Raw genomic sequence first — 19,696 nt, 5'->3', positions numbered from 1 at the left:
ATCACGTTACATTGCTTAGCCAATCAGAGCTGTGGAGGAGCCCTGATTGAAGGAGCTCCACTCTCAGCATGGACTTGAACTTGTATCTTTATTTACTACAGCAAAGCTCACAGTTTTTACCAAATTCTGTAGCTTTCGGTGTTCTTCTAAATCTGCTCCTTAGTCGCATCTTTTCGGGGTTGCTACTGCCTCTAGTGGCGTGGGGGTGGTAACACAACTAATATAATTACATTACTAAATCAGAATACCGCAAAGTCTTTATTAAATAAATTAAATAATCTAAACAAGACCTTAAAGTGGTTCCAGTTTCTCTCGTTGGCCAACCTGTTAAAACTGGCAAATTTTAAATACCTTGGGTCGTACCTGGACAGTCGGCTCAACTGTGCTGAAAACTGACTATATTTTGAAGAACTGTTCTCAGAGACTCTACCTTTTAAGAAGAATTAATAATCTTGGATTTGACCCAATGTCTTGAATTTGGGAAAAAAAACCAGTTCAGTGAATGCGCATATGAATCTGAAGGGTTCGGTACCTCAAAAAAGGTTAAGAACCACTGGACTACACCAAGTTGCAGTGCCACAAAGTCTAAAAAATAATGCTTTATGGTCACTGTGAAACTGTAAACTATCATGACGCTTCAGTCTGTTGTGCAATGGGCTGATAAATTAAATAAATTGCTTTTATATTAAGTGTTCAACTTAGCTATATTCATGCAAGTACATAATGATAAAACTGTGACAACTATCCTGTAAACAAGGTCACAAATTCTGTTCATGAACTGCTAAAGAGATGATTTGTATGGCTTTCTTTCTCTGTAGAGATTTTCCTATTCGAGGCATGCAGATCTATGATGGTCCAGTCAATGTTCAGAACTGTACATTTCGAAAATTTGCAGCATTGCATGGACGACACACCAGTGCCTTTGGGTTCAGACTCAACAACTCGTGGCAGAGCTGCCCAAAGAATTACGTCACCAACATCACCTTTGACCAAGTTCCTGTAAGTTAGCAGTCACTGGGGAAATTTATGCTTTTTCAATTTTGCATAAATTAGTTTATTTTTGTCAAGAAAATTCATTGCACTAAAATACCCAAGTTTGATCATGTCAAACATGTTTAAACGTGTTTAAAAAGAATTGCACTAAACTTAGTGCAATTCTTTTCCATTACATTGTAATCCAACATGTTTAATTGCATATTTGCGGATGTACCTTATTTTTCAAACTAACACCATTTACTTACTTTTAATATAAATCCAATTCATTCTCATTATAATCAAACTGTGAATAATGTCAAGTCATTTATTTTAATAGCACATTTTCAATAAGACACATTCTCCCCTTTGTGTCAACATTATACTTTTCCTACAGTTCTCATGAAAACCTGTCACTTTCTGTGATCCCTATCATCACTACATCATCCCTCCTCTCAGTCTTCTGGTTTTCTCCCCACAGCATTTAAATCTGCTGCCATTACTCTCATTATGAAGAAACCATGTCTTGACCCTTCAAACTAAAATAATCTCATCCAAGATCTAACCTATCCTTCATTTCCAAAGTTCTTAATTACATTTTCTCCAATCAAATAATAGCTTGCATGAAGAGTTTTGGGCTGCACAGTGGTGCAGCTGTTGCCTTGCAGCAAGAAGGTTCTGGGTTCGATTCCCGGTCTTTCAGCATGGAGTCTCCATGTTCTCCCTGTACATGGTGGGTTTTCTCCAGGTACTCCAGTTTCCTCCCACAGTCCAGAAACATGACTGTCAGGTTAATTGGTTTCTCTAAATTGTCCCTAGGTGTGTGTGTGTGTGCATGGTTGTGTGTCTCTGTGTTGCCCTGCGACAGACTGGCGACCTGTCCAGGGTGACCCGCCTCTCGCCCGGAACATTGGCTGGAGAGGCAGCAGCAACCCTCCTGACCCCACTGAGGGACAAGGGTGAAAGAAAATGGATGAAGAGTTTCATTTCAATTTCCAACCCCATCAGAGCACAGAAGCTGCCCCAGGTCACAAATGACCACCTTATTGCTGCTGACTATGGTCTCTTAATGTGAGTACGACGGAAGGCACGATCTTGGAGCGAGAACCGACCACATCGCCTGGCACGGCGTGGTCAGCATGATGATGATTATTGATCATGCCAGACTCAGATTTACCTCCACAGGTATTTCTGATCCTCCTCTAGGCTGATTCAAATCTTACCTGTCTGGCTGCACTCAGTTCATTCAGCTTCAGTCTTTTCACTCTATCATTATTGTTCAACAATCACGTGTTTGTCATGTGGCAAGTTGTGTCATTGACTTTAAAATGCTTTCTCTCACCCCTCCAATTAAGATTTGTTGAGGAAGATTTGAAGTCACAGTATATTTTTGGAAATCTCTGGCTTTATCTTCCTCTTTTGGATCCCAGGTCGTCCCTGTAGCCACAGAGAAAAAACAACAATGAGTGTTGACGTCACAGAATTGTAGAGTTTAATCCAATAGAAGACAACGTATGAAATTACAACAGAATCTGCAGAACAACAGAGACATGCATTCATTTACCTGAGACCAAAGGGAAAAAAGAAGAAGGAAAGAAAGAAAAGCAAAGACGTCTTTGGAGAATTGCAAGAGCAAATCTGATTTATTACGTCTGTGTAGAAAGTTTTATAGTAAAGGCGTATTCTTGTCTTTAATTTATTCAAATAAGGCGTATCTTTGCTCATCCAACCAGGAGCTGTTTCTGACCCTCTCTACAGCCATTTGCCCCCTTTGTCTAAATAAAGCGGAAGCAGAGCTTCTCCTGAAGTTTTACGGCTTTTCACGGATCTGTGTGAAAAGCTGGAACTTTTCCAGATTGTTTTCCCAGACAGACAAAGGGCAGATCAAACCATCTTAGCAAGCAATCTGCTGTAACTACAGGTAAAATAAAGGTCAATAGGCCAGAATAATTTCTTAATTTTAAAACTATAATCAGTCCATTTCAATCAAGTCATGTTGTTTTAAAACTAGCATATTCTAAATGTACTTTCTTAACAGATTCCCATATCAATAAATGGGGATTGAACAATGTCATGACCAGGCCTAATACTAAGAAATGTAATCGGCTTATTGAACTCGTGAGAGGAAGTGATGTAATTATGGCACGAGGTTTGGATAATGACATTAGCAGCCAAGTTCTGAGCCAAGTGGAACTTGATTAGGGATTTATTGGGAGAACAAAAAGAAGCAAATTCTAGTTATCAATCTGGGTGTCTCAATGCTGTGAACAAGGGCGGGAGAAGGATGAGAGACAGACGGTGACTTTATTACAGAGGTGGAAATAAACAGATTTCCTCTAGAGAAGGAAATCCTGCAGTCCGGCAGTGTCCCACTGTGTTTTAACACAAATGTTAACAGGAAATGAATAAAATTACAAGGTTATTGACTACAGCAACAGTAGACTAAAGACAGCATTTGGATGCGACGCTGAGCACGTGCACTGAGCTTCTCTGGATGACCAACACAAGATCTGTTCTGAGTGGACCCAGTAAAAAATGCTGGATGATCTTGGCCATTGTGCTGCAGCTCAGTTTCAGGGTGTTGACAACCCTCTTGTAGCCTTGGCCATCTTCATGTAGCACAATTTATCTTTTAAGATCCTCAGAGAGACTTTCAGTGACCAATATGAGACGGTGTGAGAACTGTACTACAAAACTGAACACCTCTGCTCCCTGTACACACCTTCGACCTAGTAACACTAACTAGTCACATGACATTTTGGAGGGAAAATGACAAGCAGTGCTTAGTTTGGACATTTAGGGGTGTACTCAATTTTGTTGCCGGTGGTTTAGACTTTAATGGCTGTATACAGAGTTATTGTGAGGGAAAAATAAATGTACTGTTATATAAGCTGCACACAGACTTTGATACTTTTCATTGTATCAAAGTGTCATTTTGTCAGTGTCAACGTTTGACAACAATAATTAAAACTTCTCAATTTTTCATATTGTCTACATGGCTACTGCATTAATATATTAATGAGCTTCTCCAAGCTGTAGTTGGCGATAAGCTGCTTGCTGCTGAGACAATTCATGTAACCACATGAATAAAACACACATTATTTTTAATAAACTTCTGCTAAAATTATTTGGATGCTCAGAATCAACCCAGTACTGGTTTACATTCCTAGGTGAGAAAGACTCACCTGGTATAAATAAGATTTTTAGCTATTGGAATTACGCTTAAGAGAAATTAATGTAATCAACGTGTGTATGTATTCCATCTTAAATAGGAGTGCACCAATTGCAGTTATCTGACCGATTGCCTATTGCCGATCTTTAAGAAGCTTTACCTGCCAATTTTGATTATCATTATTTTTTTTCTCTGAAACGTCACTAAATATAGCTAAAAAGTCACTGACAGAGGGCCCCAAAACCAAATTTTGCTTAGGTTTATAATCTCACACAATCTACCCACCTCTTTTTGAGAAAAACTGTTACAAATTGACACTCTTGTCTTTGTCTTTCTCTCTCTCTCTCTTTGAAAACCTGCCTTTATTATTTTCCTTGGCAGCATAGTAACTGCCACAATTGTTCTTGCACCACAACTGCTGCTGAACACCATCACTGTCAGCAGGAACAAACCATTTCATGCAGATGCAGGGGAGTGTACTGTGTAAATATGAATTTGTGCTTTTTGTTCTGGGAGTGGTAACATTTCATTTTTACTGCTAAAAACAATTAAGCTGTAGTTTGCGATATGTTGTTTGCTGCTGATAATTTATTCATCTAAAACAAACATTATTTTTACTTCAACTTCTAAGTTATGTGAAACTTCTGTTAAAATCATCTGAAGGTTCAGCTCAACCCGGTGCTGGTAACAGTCCAGATTCCAGATTCACCGGGTAGAAATAACATTTTTATTATTGTAATTACACCTAAGAGACATTTAATTAATCAAAGAATGTCATGAATGCGTGTGTATGTATTGCATCTTAAGTTGAACTGTTCCGACTGCAGTTTTCTGGTCATTCGCCGATTATTAATCTGACCTGCTGATTTTGATTTTGGTCGATACCAATTTCTTTTTGTTTGAAATGTTGCTAAATGTAGCAAGAAGTCACTGAGTTGGCAACAGTGGGGTGAATATTGTTAACTGCAAACATGCAGAAATGACCTGATGGGCTGGTCTGTCAGTCAAAATGTTGCTTAGGGCCCCTTTGCCATGGAGGCTTGGACCGACCCTGCTTTCCTAAGCAGGGTCTACATTGTGTTGCTTTCGATGTTGCCGGAAAAAAGAGATTCATGCTCTTAATGTCCAATTTGCCATAACAAATAGCTATGCGAATTCATAGTCGCCAGCTGGGGTGGCAACTGCCAACCCTGCAACCCAGTAGATCTGCCCCTGACTGGGGAATCCATGGTTAGAATTACCTTTTTTTTTTTTCTATTTGTTAAGTGCCAGAAAACTTGGCGAGAAATTTTTTTAGAGATTTTTTGTAACTTTCTTTGAATTCAGAAATTCAGTATCAGAGACTCTTTTAAACTTTATGACTTGGGCCAAACCATTTGCATTTCCTTCCACAAATGCAAAAGGTCTTTTGCTCAAGTTGTTTGCTGGAGTTCTGGCCTATTCTTCCTGATAGAGTCAGGTTTGTAGGCCATCTCACTCTCATGTGCATTTTCCGCTTCTCCATAGGATTCAGATCAAAGCTTTGTGATGGCGTACATGAAACATTGATTTGCTGTCCTTAAGCCACTTTGTCTTCACCCTGGTTGGAAGACCAATCTGTGCCCAAGATTTAACTTTCTGTCTGTCTTTAGATGCTGCTTCAATATCTGTGCATAATGTTCTTTCTTCATGATGCCGTCCATTTAATGAAGTGTACCAGTTCCTCTTGGAGCAAAGCAATTCTACAACTGTGAAAGTTGTAGCATCCTTCACAGTTAGGATGCTCAGCCGTCCTTGTTTTTTCCTCCAAATGTAATGCTGATCATTATGCTCAAACAGTTCCACTTTAGTTTCACAGAACATGTCTCCAAGAATTAAGCTCTTTGTCCTTGTGTGCAATTGAAAACTGTGATGTGACTTTTTATGTTTCTTTTGGAGTAAAGGCTTCTTCCTTGCTGGAAAGCTCTTGTGGCAGTTTCACTGTGCGTAATGGAAGTCTTACTGATTGTTCTGCTCATTTCGGATCTAAAGACATTCCTCTCTGGGACACAGAAATTGTCTCCTTCTTGAGCAGTATGATGGTTGGACATTCCCGTCATGCCTATACTTGCATATAGTTGTTTGCACAGGTAAATGTAGATGTTTCAAGGAAAACTGTTCCCAAGGGTGAAACAGATTTGTGCAGCTGCACAATTCTCTCCTTGCTGATTTCTTTGGACCTACTCATCATGTCAAACAAGAAAGCAGTATGTTTCAGGTGTTGCCTTTAAATACATGCACAGGTGTGACTCCATCAGCTAACTTGTGGAAGGTTTAACCCAAATCATACACAGAGAAGTTAGTTCTGATCTTCACTCACTGCAGTGAGTGAAAATGTGTGTATGTCATTTTATTCAATGTATTTAAATATCTGGTTATACAGTTGAATGTATAACATTCAACTGGACATTCATATGTGAAGCTAATTTCATAATTGGGGGAGTCATGAGCAGTTCTTATTTGGATGAATGCCAAATTCATGTATTTTTTCTATTTTTGAATTTATGAAAGAAAATAAAAAACACCTCAAAATGGTACAGGTGCCCAACACTTGATTTTGAGTGTTGCCTTTGATCTTGAATGATGCCTTTTTCCACAGATCAGCCAATATGAGCAGATTTTTCACTTTACTCCAGATCACGTCTCGGGTATTTTTTGGAGAACCGGGTCCCTGGTTCAACAAGATGCAGATGGATGGAGATAAGACAACCATCTTCCATGACATTGATGGATCAGTTAGTGAATATCCTGGAGCGTTTTTGGTTAAAGAAGACAACTGGCTGCTCCGTCACCCTGACTGCATTGATGTGCCTGATTGGAAAGCTGCAATCTGCAGTGGCCATTATGCACAGGTTGGTCAGTCCCGAGTTATTATCAGATAATTAGGGTTCTGAGCCCGCAGAAGCGAGTGAACAGCCAATGCAAGGCACGCAAAATGCTCTATACAGAGGATCGTAATTGTGAGTTTAATTACGGGGAGCAACAGCAACATGATCAAGTTTGGTTTTGAATGACAGCAGCATTTCTAGTAGCTCATTTCTCTGAAGAACGGACAAAAATGAAGACGAGAAAAGCCGAGAAGCTGGTCAGAGTTCTGACCTGCCGTTCTGTGCCGATAGTGTAAAAAAGCAGGACTACTTAATATTAGCTCTGTGTGATGTGAATTTTATTTTTCATTTGATTTTTTTTTAGTTAATAAAGTTTAATTCATCTTTTGACTGCAGTACCTAAATTCAAAAAGAAAACACAGTTAATCTGGTAATAAAGTGCCAGCATGTAAATATATTTACAAAATAAGCAAAATAATCAGCTCCTCTGAGTTTTTGTCATTATTTTTGGGCCAGCAATAAATTTCTATAAGACAAAATATCTGGGTTTATTTAGTCAATCACAATCAGAACCTCAGGGTTCTCCATTGCTGAGTGTTGCTGCAAACCAGTGGAGAAATGACCGCAGCTGCTGGGCAGCTCCGCACATAGTACAGAGAATCTCCCTCTGGACTAGAACCGAACCGAACCGAACCGAATAACATGAACCTGTTACAGAGAGCAACCTGCCACAGCAAAGTGCTGTAAGATGCCCTTGTGGAGCTCGGGTAACTGTTGTCATGACTGATTATTAGAATTATTATTAGATTATTATTATTATTATTAGAGAACAGCCACAAACATGTGGCTGTTCTCTAATAATCAGACAAAATGTAGTTTGTGGCTGCAGCAACAGGTGAGTTTTGAAAGTGCTCCTAAAACAAAAAGGTGGTGTTTCTGTGATAAGCGGTAGTTCTCATCGCCGACTGACAGATCAGGAAAGAAAAACAAATTATGCTAAAAAAAAATCTAAACTTGAAGAGAGAACCCAAAGTGTGCGCTCATTTCATTGTGTGGATAGAAAACCAAGGGAAGAAAACCTGCATCTCTGAAGCAACAGAGTCAGTGAAGAAGCTAACTATGCTAGTGCGAGTTATTTGCAGCTGCTGCTTCAAGTCTCCATCCTTCCCGCATTAGCTGTAGGAAGCTGTAAAACAATATTGCCACATATAAGCTGTGATAACTGGAGTTCCCACATACTTTCTACCTAAAGTCTCTGTGGGAAGCCGGTTAGCGAGTTGCTAACATGTAAACAAATGGCGGTTACGGTTAACAGTACAAGTCACGCCCATAAATTGCACAAAACGTTATAAGTTTTAAGTTTGATGTGTAAAAGAGTGGAACGTTACATCATTTCCTGGCCCACCTGCCAATCATAATCAACAACAGCCAATCAAAGTCTGGATATTCTGGGACCTCCCAGAGTAGCACCATAAGACATATTGAGTGCAAGAGGACTGTGAAGGATAAAACATGTTTTAGTATTTTATTTTGTTAATTCTCTACTCTATCTAAGCTACTAAGTTATTATTTAATTTGCTGCTACTTATTGGTTTGAGCCATTTCTAAGTTGATGAAAGAATATTAATGAGTATATGGTACAGATTTTGCTAATTAGTATACTTTCTTTATTTGTGTATTTGTAAATTCAGCAAATCTTATTACACCTCAAAAGAAAAGAGATGCCTCATCTTTAATTGGATGCCTGTAGCTTTCCACTGAGAATAACCACATTTTCAGTTAATTTAGCAACGTTTCACATCAGGGGTGTCAAACTCCAGTCCTCAAGGGCCGCTGTCCTGCAGTGTTTAGATGTGCCACAGGTACAAAACACTGGAATGAAATGACTTAATTACATCCTCTTTGTGTAGATAGTTCTCCAGAGCCTTGCTAATGACCTAATTATTCTATTCAGGTGTGGTGCAGCAGAGGCACATCTAAAAGTTGCAGGACACCGGCCCTTGAGGACTGGAGTTTGACACCCCTGTTTCACATCATATTATAGTCATTCTATTTGGCCACATACAGTTTCTTAGGCCACAATAAGAAACCTGAATACATCCAGTAGTACCTGGATACTGACTTTTTATTCTAGGTATTTTTTTCAGTACATTTGTTAAATGTTTTCTTGATTTGTTGATTTTTCTTCCCACCATAGTGCAGTAATTCTGTTTCACCACATGATGAAGACAAATCCACATTTATCTCGACCAGCAACATGTCTGAACTTGCTAAAGTCATGTTTATTTGACGCAGTATGTTTTGTATACTAAGTCTTTTTCTGTGATTTGTCTTGTTTCAGTTTCATACTTAACACTGGCCAGTTCTTTGAAAGAAGTGATGAAAGTTTAGCTGACTGAACATGAACAAAGGATGGCTCACATTGGGTAGAACATTTATTTTCAGGATTTCTATGTTTGAAATCTTTCATGACAAAAAACCTCCTGAAAAATGACGACTTGGTCGAGCGCATATGGAGGCGTAAACGGAGGGGTTTGTGTGGAGGGCGGTGTTAGGGATTGGACCTGCTGGGTCAGGCGAGGAACCCATTATAACTGCTTGCAGTTCTAGTTAATTTGGCTTCGGTATTAAGTTACCCTTCTGGGGATAGAGAGGCTCTCTGAGACAGTGATAGTCGGATACCAAAGAAAATCTCAGCAAAGTTGTTAAATGAAATAAAGTTTTGTTTTATGTTCTTCCAGGATATCATCTACTTCTTTTGCTATGTTTTTCCCAGATCTACATCCAAACCCGAAAACCTGCCAACTTGAACATGCAAATAGTGAGGAATGAATATCCTGACTGGCCACTGACATTAGAAGGTGCCCTGGGAAAGAAGAAGCATTACCAGCAATTCCAGCCAGTGATCACATTAGCCAAAGGTTACACAGTTCACTGGGATCAGACGGCACCAGCAGAGGTCACCATTTGGCTCATCAACTTCAATAAGTAAGTTGAGCAGTTGTTCTTACAACAGTGAACTTGTATTTCATTGTGTTTGCCTTTTTAACACTCTCTTGAAAAGGCACTTTTGAATTATTGACATTTATTTTCTATCCTTGGTGATACATGTTTGGATTGATGTCACCTGCATGTAGCATAAAACAACTAAAACATTGGCAGTAGAAAACACTAAAAGAGCATGAATAGGACTGAATTTCAGCTGGTTTTCCTCAGATATATTTATTTCATGTTATTAATTAGGGGTGTAACAAGATCTTGCAATATTAAGCACTAGACAGTTGTGTTCAGCAAGGCTTTGCCTTTTGAATTTCTAATAGATGTCCCAACTATACTTAAGGCAACATTTCGGGTTTCTAGTAAATGGCAGCATGGCTGATTTCCTATGTCAACTGGAAAATAGAAAATACAGCAGTACATTAAATACACATACAGAACCAATACATTCTGCATACAAAAATGTATGTTTAAAAGTCAATCAATTTTATGTCTCCTCATAATTCCAGTCTTTATTGCTGCTTAGGTTCTTTTGCAAGGCTGCCCCCTGCCCTCTACTTTAGAACAGATGTTTCTGAGTTGGTTGGTGTTTACCAAATTCTTCTTGATGGAAGGGGGAGAAGTGGCAGCATCCCGGTGAAAAGGGTCTCTTAAAATGCTTTTTGTCTACTTTTTGAGCAGGCGGGCTGAACATCAATTCTGTGCAAAGGGTATATGATGATCCACCATGGTGTTTTGGTAACCCTCTGCCAGCTCTTTTTCTCTACTGCTGTACAGGTAGAATATCATACTGTGCATCAGTAAGTCAGTGTGGACCCTATTTTACATCAATAGAATCTGATCAGCAGCTCCTTGACAAAATGACAAAAAAAGCCTCTGGTGGACTTTTTGAATTATTTGTTGTTGAGGCTCCAAGTGAGATTCTCTGAGATGAGAAGCTGCTGGACCCTTTAGGGTTAACCCTAACCCTATTCCACTTGTTCACCATTTATGCTCACCACTGGATGGATTGTCCTCTTTTTCCTGAAGTCGAATATTATATCCTTCATCTTCTTAGTTTTTTGGATGAGGTTATTCTCCCTGAACCATTGTTGCTAATGACGCCTACAGCAGTTATGTTATCCACATAGCTTTGAAATCAACAGAAAGTGAAGGATGGGACAGCGCACACAGGCTTAGGGTAGACCTGGGCTGAGTGTGTCTGTTGGTTCACTCTCCCGCTTAAGTTACCACAAAATCACTGTTGACCTGCTCTGTAAAGTGGTGATGATGCCACTGTGTTTCTATGGCAACCTTAGTGTGCTTAGTATCTAATTTCATTTCTAAATAGTGAGTACTCTACAGCTTCTGATAAAATAAGATAAAGAGTAACTGATCTAATTCCTTTTCTGGGTTAAAAGTAATATAAACTAAGCAGTGACTGTTCCTGTTAAGTATTTCTGGATTCCAGGTTTGTAGTTATTCTAATTCTGATTCTGATTCCATTTCTGGGTTGTATAATATTGATCTAAATAGTGTGTACTCCACAATTTCTGATATTACTAATAAACTAAAATAATCATTTTCTGGGTTAAATAGGGAGTACTCACCCTAAAACAAAAAAGAGGAATGGACACAGTAGGGCAAATGGCAACATTCAGACAAAACGATGGAAAAAACAAAGACACAAGTAAAGTCGGTGACGTCAAATACAGGTTCCATTACAATAAACAATCCAGAGTTACTGAATGAAAACTTCCTGATAGCATGGCGGCTAGCTGATTACTGCTAGTTCTGAGTGGCTGTTTCTGACTGAGCAGAGTAATTATGCAGAACAGGGAGGAGATCGATTATTTCTTTAGAGATTATCTGTCTCATGTTAGGACAGCGAAAGTTTTAATACGTATGTAAAATGTATTTTTTAGGTTAGATGCTGCAGCTTTAAACAGAGGTTCGGTGTGAGAGTCACTACCAGGTGGAGCAGAAGCGGCGCTCCGTCTGTCAAATATTACTACCTGTAGCGTAGCAGCGGTTCAACAGTGAGAGCAGAACCAGCGTCTTACATCGCAGCTCCAAGACTTAAATAATTTTACGGGTTATTTGTTTAGCTTTCTGACCGTCATGTTAATCCAGGTGAGTGTTTGTAGCTGTGCTGCTTTACCTGCTATCTGATCCTCCATATGTCTTTTTTACTGCAATGAGCCTCGATGTAGCCAAACTCCGTCAAGTATGGCATTGTTTTGATGCCATATTAGCTTCGTTGTGTTGATGCATTTTGACCTGCTTCAATTTTCCGCCGCAACACGTAAACTTCCCCATTCACTCAGTGCGTTATAGTTCCACATCGCTTAGGATTTGTTGCTGCGCAGTGTGAAGGAAAGAGGAGACCAGCTGCACAGGCAGGCTGAGAAATAAGATGCAGGTTATCAGTTTGTGTGATCGGCAACAAGAGACGTGATCTGCGATCACCGATCATACACTTTTTCACGGAAATCGGCCGATTATGATCGGTGGCCGATCGATCGGCACACCTCTAATTTTAAATTTAACTGAAGATATCACATAATACAATATATAATATTCAATAAAATACAAAGACTTAAATCTTATTGTATGGACTAGGTCAGGGGTAGATGTGTCTCTACTTCATCACACCTGAGTCCAATAATGAGGTCGTTAGCAGGACTCTGGAGAACCTGCCTGCACTGAGGAGGAGATTCAGCTGTTGAATTCAAGTGTGTTGGACCAGGGAGACATTAAGAGTTGCAGGACACTGGTCCTCGAGGATAAGCATGACAGGATGGACTAGGTCATCAAATCACTACGTTGCATGTAGGAATTTTTAATGTCCAGCAGGTGTCAGTATTCAGTGACACAGTATCGACACAGTTTTGCTATGGGTCGAAACGATACATAACGCCTCATCTACCCATCACTAGCCGATGTCCTCTCTGTCATGGATGCTTCGCGAGTCCAATTTCTTTTAGAACTCTGCAACACTAGTTGCAGGACTCCTCCTCAATCATGCTGGAGCCAGCATCGCCATGTTGACGCTTTCCTCTCGCCACCTTGGATCAGCCGCAGTTTTCCTCAATGCTTTTCACTACAAAACACTTCTGCAGGTGTCTTACCCACCGGGTGCAGGTCTACTTGTGCAGAACACGCACGAAAAAGCCCAGTTCCTTCCCCCACCTCAACCTCTGCAAGCATTAGCAGCGGTTTCCATTAGCTTCCTCTTTATCTTCTCCCACGTTCCTCTTCCTTCTTCATCCCATCATCCCATTGTCCTGGTTTTTTTTCTCTGTTGAGTTCACTTGTCCCTCGTTAACTTAAACTACTTTCATAGATAGAAAATTCAATACAGTCTTTAACGTAATAGAATAATCAAACACAAGTCCCATCCAGAAAAGCTTCGGCTTTCTGCTTTTTCCATTATTTCTCACACTACTCACAACAGTAACCGCTCCCCGCATGTATATAATCACTTGGATTAAAAATGTACAAAAACAGTAATACAAGTTTCTCACTTATCCTTTTTTGATATACACAAAACCAACCTCGTAAATATTTTGTAAATATTAAAGGGCCTTAAGTGCATGGATTTTAACATAATATATATATTGAATATTCTACCAAATGCAATATCTATTGATATTGATCACATGTCAGCATGTATAACAATGTACATGATGTATATTGTTGTTGATTTATTGTCCAGTCATATTAAAAATCATGTGATCAACTGAAGAAAAACTCAAAGCTTTCTTAGGTCTCCACTGCAGAGAATGATGAGGGTGTAAACTTGACATGAGATCAATGTGGTCAGTTCTGCTTTAAGTTTGAACTTCAAGAAATGTTCAAAGTTAAAGTGAGATCCAAAGGATAGACCACAACAACCATAATAATCACTATAATAATAAACCACCAGCAGCAATTTCTCTTCACTACTTTTACCTTCCCAAGAAATGAAATGTGAAAGCCACATACTGGGTTTCCTTGTGTATCTTAATCCTGTGTAAAGCGGTCCTGCCAGTATGAGATTGTCCAGACATTCGTTGATTAGACTGAGTCAGATTTACAAAAAATTTAAGTCTGAAACTGTATTTTTTTTCTTTGTTTTGGTAAAAGTGTCAGAATGCATGCAGTGGAATTTATACTTCCACTGACGGATGTTCCAACTTTGATCAAACCTTGTATATCAGCAATGCTTCCAAAAGTCTATCCATTTTTGTGCAAGCCTCACTGGATCGAACTTCCATACATAGACATTTCTTCTGGAATCCAACAACAACAAAAAATCTAAATAGTACCCTGCAAGGTTTTTGATGCTGTCATATATAAGCTGCTGTTCATTTAGAAAAGATTCTGCTTTGTGACTGAATTACTGGTGTGTTTTTATTTATTTATTGCAGAAACGACTGGATCAGTTTGGGGATCTGCTACCCAAAAGAAACTACTTTTACCATCATTGCTGACATTCACAATCGCCTCACTAAAAAGACATTCAAGACTGGTGTCTTTGTGAAGACAACGCAGAGAGAGAAGATCAATCATTCACACCTGACCAAGGGATACTACTACTGGGAGGAAGAGACTGGGTTAGTTAAGTTGGTACTAATACTTCACACAATGACTTCTGAAAACCAATTTATTTTATTTACAACAGGGAGCCTCCTCTTCTTTTTAAGCCTACAGTCACTCCAGTCCCTCTGACTATTTTAACAAGTCATAAATAAGCATGACATACATATTGTTCAATCTGAAAATGACTCATTAGAAGATGCATTTTTAACAAGAGTTAGAATTATAGTCCAAATTATGTGCTTGACTGCCTGGTCCTTCTCATACTTCCATGGCGCATTTCATAGGCCTTCAACACATACAGTGAGAAAGCCAAAAAAGAATTTGCAATAAAGTTATGTTATTCATTACAGTCTAAATAGAGAAGTAGGGAGTTTACCCTGTTGAGAATGGAGAAGAAGTAAGGTGTAGATATTCATTAGACTGTAAGAAGCGCTTTGAAAGACACTGTGCTGCACAATAAATGTGCAAGCAGCTCATCCTGCTCTGCTCCTATTAATCAACCCAAAAGACTAAAGCTGAAAACTGGAGTTTAATTCAAATATGTTAGGCTTCCTTCTCCCGTGTATCCTTGACAGCTTAGCTAAGAACAGAGAACAGTCTGCTTGTTTAGTATCCTCTGTGTGTGTCTTGAAATATCTCCAAATCATCTTTCTTTAAATGGTGAATCCTATTGACTGATGACCAAAGAGAACATCAAAGAGATCACTAATATTGATTGATTACTCAATAATAGAAAAATATCCATCAGAGTATCTGAGAATGGTGAGTTGAAGCCTGATTCAACCAGGGCTTCAATCCAACCCCTGAGTGGAGTGCAGCTGGATTCTTCCACCCTGAAGGGATCAGATGATGTTCAGAGATTCTTACTGACTTGGTGAAATGTCACCGGATTTCAAAACTTAATCTGCAAAGAAAAATTAAATATATTCTGCTTGATGAGGGCAAGATGTGGGTTATCTGCTCAGTTTGTTGAATGTTAATTAAACAGAACGAAAAAGAAAAGCTATTAAATATCATTATTATAATTTTAAAACTTGATGGGTAAAAATGGATCATGACAGGATTTTTTCGACACCGTTTGTCAAAAGAAAGGATCAAAAATTTCTGCTACGGACATTTTTGCTCTAAACATCCAACTTCTTCCCTTCTTTTTTGAGGACAGCAATTCAAAAGCTAAAATAAAATCAATCAGTTGTATTTCTCACTGACAATAGTTTTGAATTATATAATTTAAATAATAAATTAATTCAAATGGTACATTCTTTTATTAAATCTAACCTTAAACCTAATAATCTTTCTGGAATATCTGTATATTACAGAAAGCAAAATGTTAAAAGGAGCATGAGAATGACCCAGGTAATATATTATATTACCTGTGAAATTGCTAAAGCAAAAATAAGACTAAAGAGAAGATAAAAATGACTTGAACAAATGTAAATGCATTGGCTAAGGCTGCACAGTGGTGCAGTTGGTAGAGCTGTTGCCTTGCAGCAAGAAGGTTCTGGGTTCGATTCCCGGTCTTTCAGCATGGAGTCTCCATGTTCTCCCTGTGCATGGTGGGTTTTCTCCAGGTTCTCCGGTTTCCTCCCACAGTCCAAAAACATGACTGTCAGGTTAATTGTCTCTCCAAATTGTCCCTAGGTGTGAGTGTGTGTGTGCATGGTTGTTTGTCCTGTGTGTCTCTGTGTTGCCCTGCGACAGACTGGTGACCTGTCCAGTGTGACCCCACCTCTCACCCAGAACGTCAGCTGGAGAGGCAGCAGCAACCCTCCTGACCCCACTGAGGGACAAGGGTGCAAGAAAATGGATGGCAGCACGGTTGCTTTACAGATAGCAGTGTAACTCTAGATAGTGACTCTGAATCATCTGCTGCTTCAATGCCATATGGTGTCCCACAGGGCTCAATTCTGGGCCCTCTGCTTTTCTCTCTGTATTTACTGCCTCTGGGTTCCATCCTCAGGAAACATGGGATCTCATTTCATTGTTATGCTGATGACTGTCAGATTTATTTGCCCCTGAAGCAGAAGGATGTCCACTCTATCAAACATCTCCTGGCATGTCTTGGTGATATTAAAGCTTGGTTGGCCTTGAACTTTTTTAATTTTAATGAAAACAAAACAGAGGTGATGGTGTTTGGACCCAGTGGCTCCTGTGAGTCCTCCTCTGTTGACCTTTGACCTTTGGAGGTTTATTTTAAACCTGTTATTACAGATCTTGGTTTTAAGGTGATTTTAAACTGGACAGCCAAATCAGAGCCGTGGTTAAGTCCAGCTTTTATCCGTTAAGGCGATGGGCGTCAGTGAAATCTTTTCTTTCCATTTTGAAACATGATCCAGGCTTTTATTTCCACTCGGTTGGATTAATGTGACTCCCTTCATCTGGGAGTCAGTCAGTCGCTGCAGCTGGTTCAGATGCTGCTGCACCACTTTTAACAGGAACTGGACAGAGGGAGCATGTGACCCCTGTCCTGGCCTCACTTCACTGGCTGCCTGTATATTTTAGGATTCATTTTAAAATTCTTATGTTTGTTTTTAAATCRYTACATAATCTTGCCCCGGCTGACCTCTGAGCTTCTTCACCCCTACGTAGCCCATCGGTCACTCAGGTCAGCAGATCAGCTGCTCTTGGAGGTACAGAGATCCAGGAGGAAGCTCAGAGGGTCAGAGCTTCTCTGTCATGGGCCCAAAGTTATGGAACGACCTGCCTTTGCAGGTCAGAGAGGCCCCTTCACTGTCCACCTTTAAAGTTCGTCTCAAAGACCATTAATTTTACTTGGCTTTCAACATCAGCAGGATCTAGTTTTAAAATGTATGTTTGTTTTTAAACTGTAAAAGTTGTTTTTTTTATATGTTGTGTTTTAATGTACAGCACTTTGTATCAGCTGTGGTTGTTTTAAAGTGCTTTATAAATAAAGTTGGTTTGATATAGCAAGAAGACCTTATTACAAAAAAACAGCATTGGTTAAAAGAGCTTATGCTTTATTATTTGCTTTATGTTCTTTGTCTGTTTTTGTGTCTTCTGCAGCTTAATCTTCCTAAAGTTAAAAGCCAATAATGAGAGGGAACAGTTTGCCTTTTGCTCTGTAAAAGGTTGTGAAAGGGTGAAGATCACAGCGACCATCCCAGAGGGAAGTCCACCCAGCAACTGCTTGGCCAAGGCATATCCAACACATGCAGAGACACCTGTTGCCAATGCAGCCATGCCAAAAAAGATACCAAAAAGCAGGCTGGTAAGCAAAGCAAGTTAAAACTTCCCAATTAACCACAGTTTTCACTAAGCTCTTTAGGTTTCACCTAAAAAGCTTAATGTTTCACAAAACTAGGATAGCTGCTTAAGCCTCAATTTGGTTTCACAAGAGCAGTAGCATGAAAGCTACCATGGCAATTGATTCTGTGCTGCTAGCCAGACCAGGCCAATAATGAGAGGGAACAGTTTGTTTGTTCCGTCTCATTGGCTATTGCTCTGGTCAGAGCTCATGGTGATCAGAAACTTGTGTGTTTAGTCCGTGATTCTGTTTTCTTATCTATTTTTGCCTGTTTTTATTATGTTGCATTAAAATACCACAAATTTATTTTGGTATTCAGTCAAGTACTATTTTTATTTCAACATTATGATGGTAGAAAATGTAATTATAAATTGTGAAATGAATTGTGTTTCAGGACACCACGGTTCTAGTTTAACAGAAAGGCCTTTGGACCTTGGACCTGGTCATTGAGCTGGTCATAAATTGATCACAAAGAAATGAAGTTACTGTTATCAAGTCAAGCCATATTAATTGTAGCAATGTTTGTCATTACAGACCGGTAATGACCTTGGGACTCGTGCCGAGTCAAGGGCACGTTATTGATAGAGAGAGCTACCGTTAACAGGAGTGTTTTCTGAAACCCAGCAGCTGCAGGCAACTCAGTGACTGTTTCATTAACTGTAGCGGGTCATAACTTCTGGATCTGAAGGTAGTTGGAGTTTAGATGCATCTTTCTCGCTCCCAGCTTAAACAGAATCTTCTACATTCTCATCTGGAGTAATACTCGGGAATTAGAGGCTTTCCGGACCCGTTAGGTGGAGAACTGGTCAGTAGTCAGTATGTGAGAGTCTATGAGGAGGTTTGGGTGTGGCTGACTATTGCGTAATAACTCACTCAATAGTTAAAACAAGCACTTCTTCACACTACAAAAAAAGCTTTGAGGCTGGTCATAACATACATTTTATAAGCTCATCTTTTTACAACTCTTTTGATCAGCATTAAGCTGCCATTACTCTAACAGTTTAAAAAAATTGTCCCTTCAAACTCAAACAGGAAGTTGACTATATGTAAAACTAATTAAAGGCGATGTAGGCAGGGACTTTCTAAGTTATTACTGTAAGTCACTTGCACATTGTAATCAACATATTATCCACATTTTTCTGAGATACTGGAAAATTTTCTTACACTTAATCTTGACCTGTTGTCATGGTTGTTCTGTATAAATATTGAAAATATATGGAACAATAAAAGATCAACATTAGATTATTTTTCTTCTTTTGCTCTTTCCTTTGGTTTGTTATTTTGTTTGTATTTCCTTTTAATTCATGTAAAGCACTTTGTATTGCCTTGTTGCTGAAAATGTGCTATATAAATAAAATTACCTTACCTCCCAAACTAATATTTGGATAAATTTACCTTTTGAATCTCTTACGGAAGTCTGGTGAAACCAGACTTGCTGAGCGTCCTGGTTTCCGATCTCCAGTTTATTTTTCAATTTGGAGCTTCCATGTTTGTGACTCACCACCTCTCCCAAGACATTCCCTTCTAAGATGGTTCATCCTTCCTTATCAGACTTCCATGCTCACATCTCCTCCTCATCTCCCTACCTTGAACTCTTCAAGGTGCCGTTAAAATAACATTTTTTTCGTATTAAAAGGAGACATTTTGGGGAACACTGCCAGTCTACATGTGTTTTCTGGACTTGGAGAAGGCGTTCGACCGTGTCCCTCGGGAGGCCCTGTGGGGGGTACTCCGGGAGTATGGGGTACCGGGCCCTTTGATACGGGCTGTCAGGTCCCTGTATGACCGGTGTCAGAGTCTGGTCCGCATTGCCAGCAGTAAGTCGGGCTCGTTTCCGGTGAGAGTTGGACTCCGCCAAGGCTGCCCTTTGTCACCGATTCT

At 39.5% G+C, this 19,696-nt stretch overlaps 1 protein-coding gene across 12 annotated transcripts in view; it reads left to right on the top strand.

Moving 5' to 3' along the window:
- cemip (cell migration inducing hyaluronidase 1) overlaps positions 1 to 19,696 on the top strand; it is a 228,577-nt gene that overhangs the window by 199,894 nt on the left and 8,987 nt on the right. For 9 of the 12 annotated variants that reach the window (XM_017303972.1, XM_017303973.1, XM_017303971.1 and 6 more), the window contains 5 exons: positions 819 to 999; positions 6,799 to 7,014; positions 9,767 to 9,978; positions 14,379 to 14,564; positions 17,575 to 17,779. In XM_017303972.1, coding sequence (XP_017159461.1) covers positions 819 to 999; positions 6,799 to 7,014; positions 9,767 to 9,978; positions 14,379 to 14,564; positions 17,575 to 17,779 — 1,000 coding nt within the window. The remainder of the gene's footprint in view (positions 1 to 818; positions 1,000 to 6,798; positions 7,015 to 9,766; positions 9,979 to 14,378; positions 14,565 to 17,574; positions 17,780 to 19,696) is intronic. The other 3 variants (XM_017303974.1, XM_017303980.1, XM_017303981.1) reach the window with 3 other exon arrangements.

This window comes from Poecilia reticulata, linkage group LG3 (genome assembly GCF_000633615.1).
Source record: "Poecilia reticulata strain Guanapo linkage group LG3, Guppy_female_1.0+MT, whole genome shotgun sequence".
NCBI lineage: Eukaryota > Metazoa > Chordata > Actinopteri > Cyprinodontiformes > Poeciliidae > Poecilia > Poecilia reticulata.
Note: the sequence above shows the minus strand (reverse complement) of the source record. Positions and strands in the feature narration are given on the sequence as shown.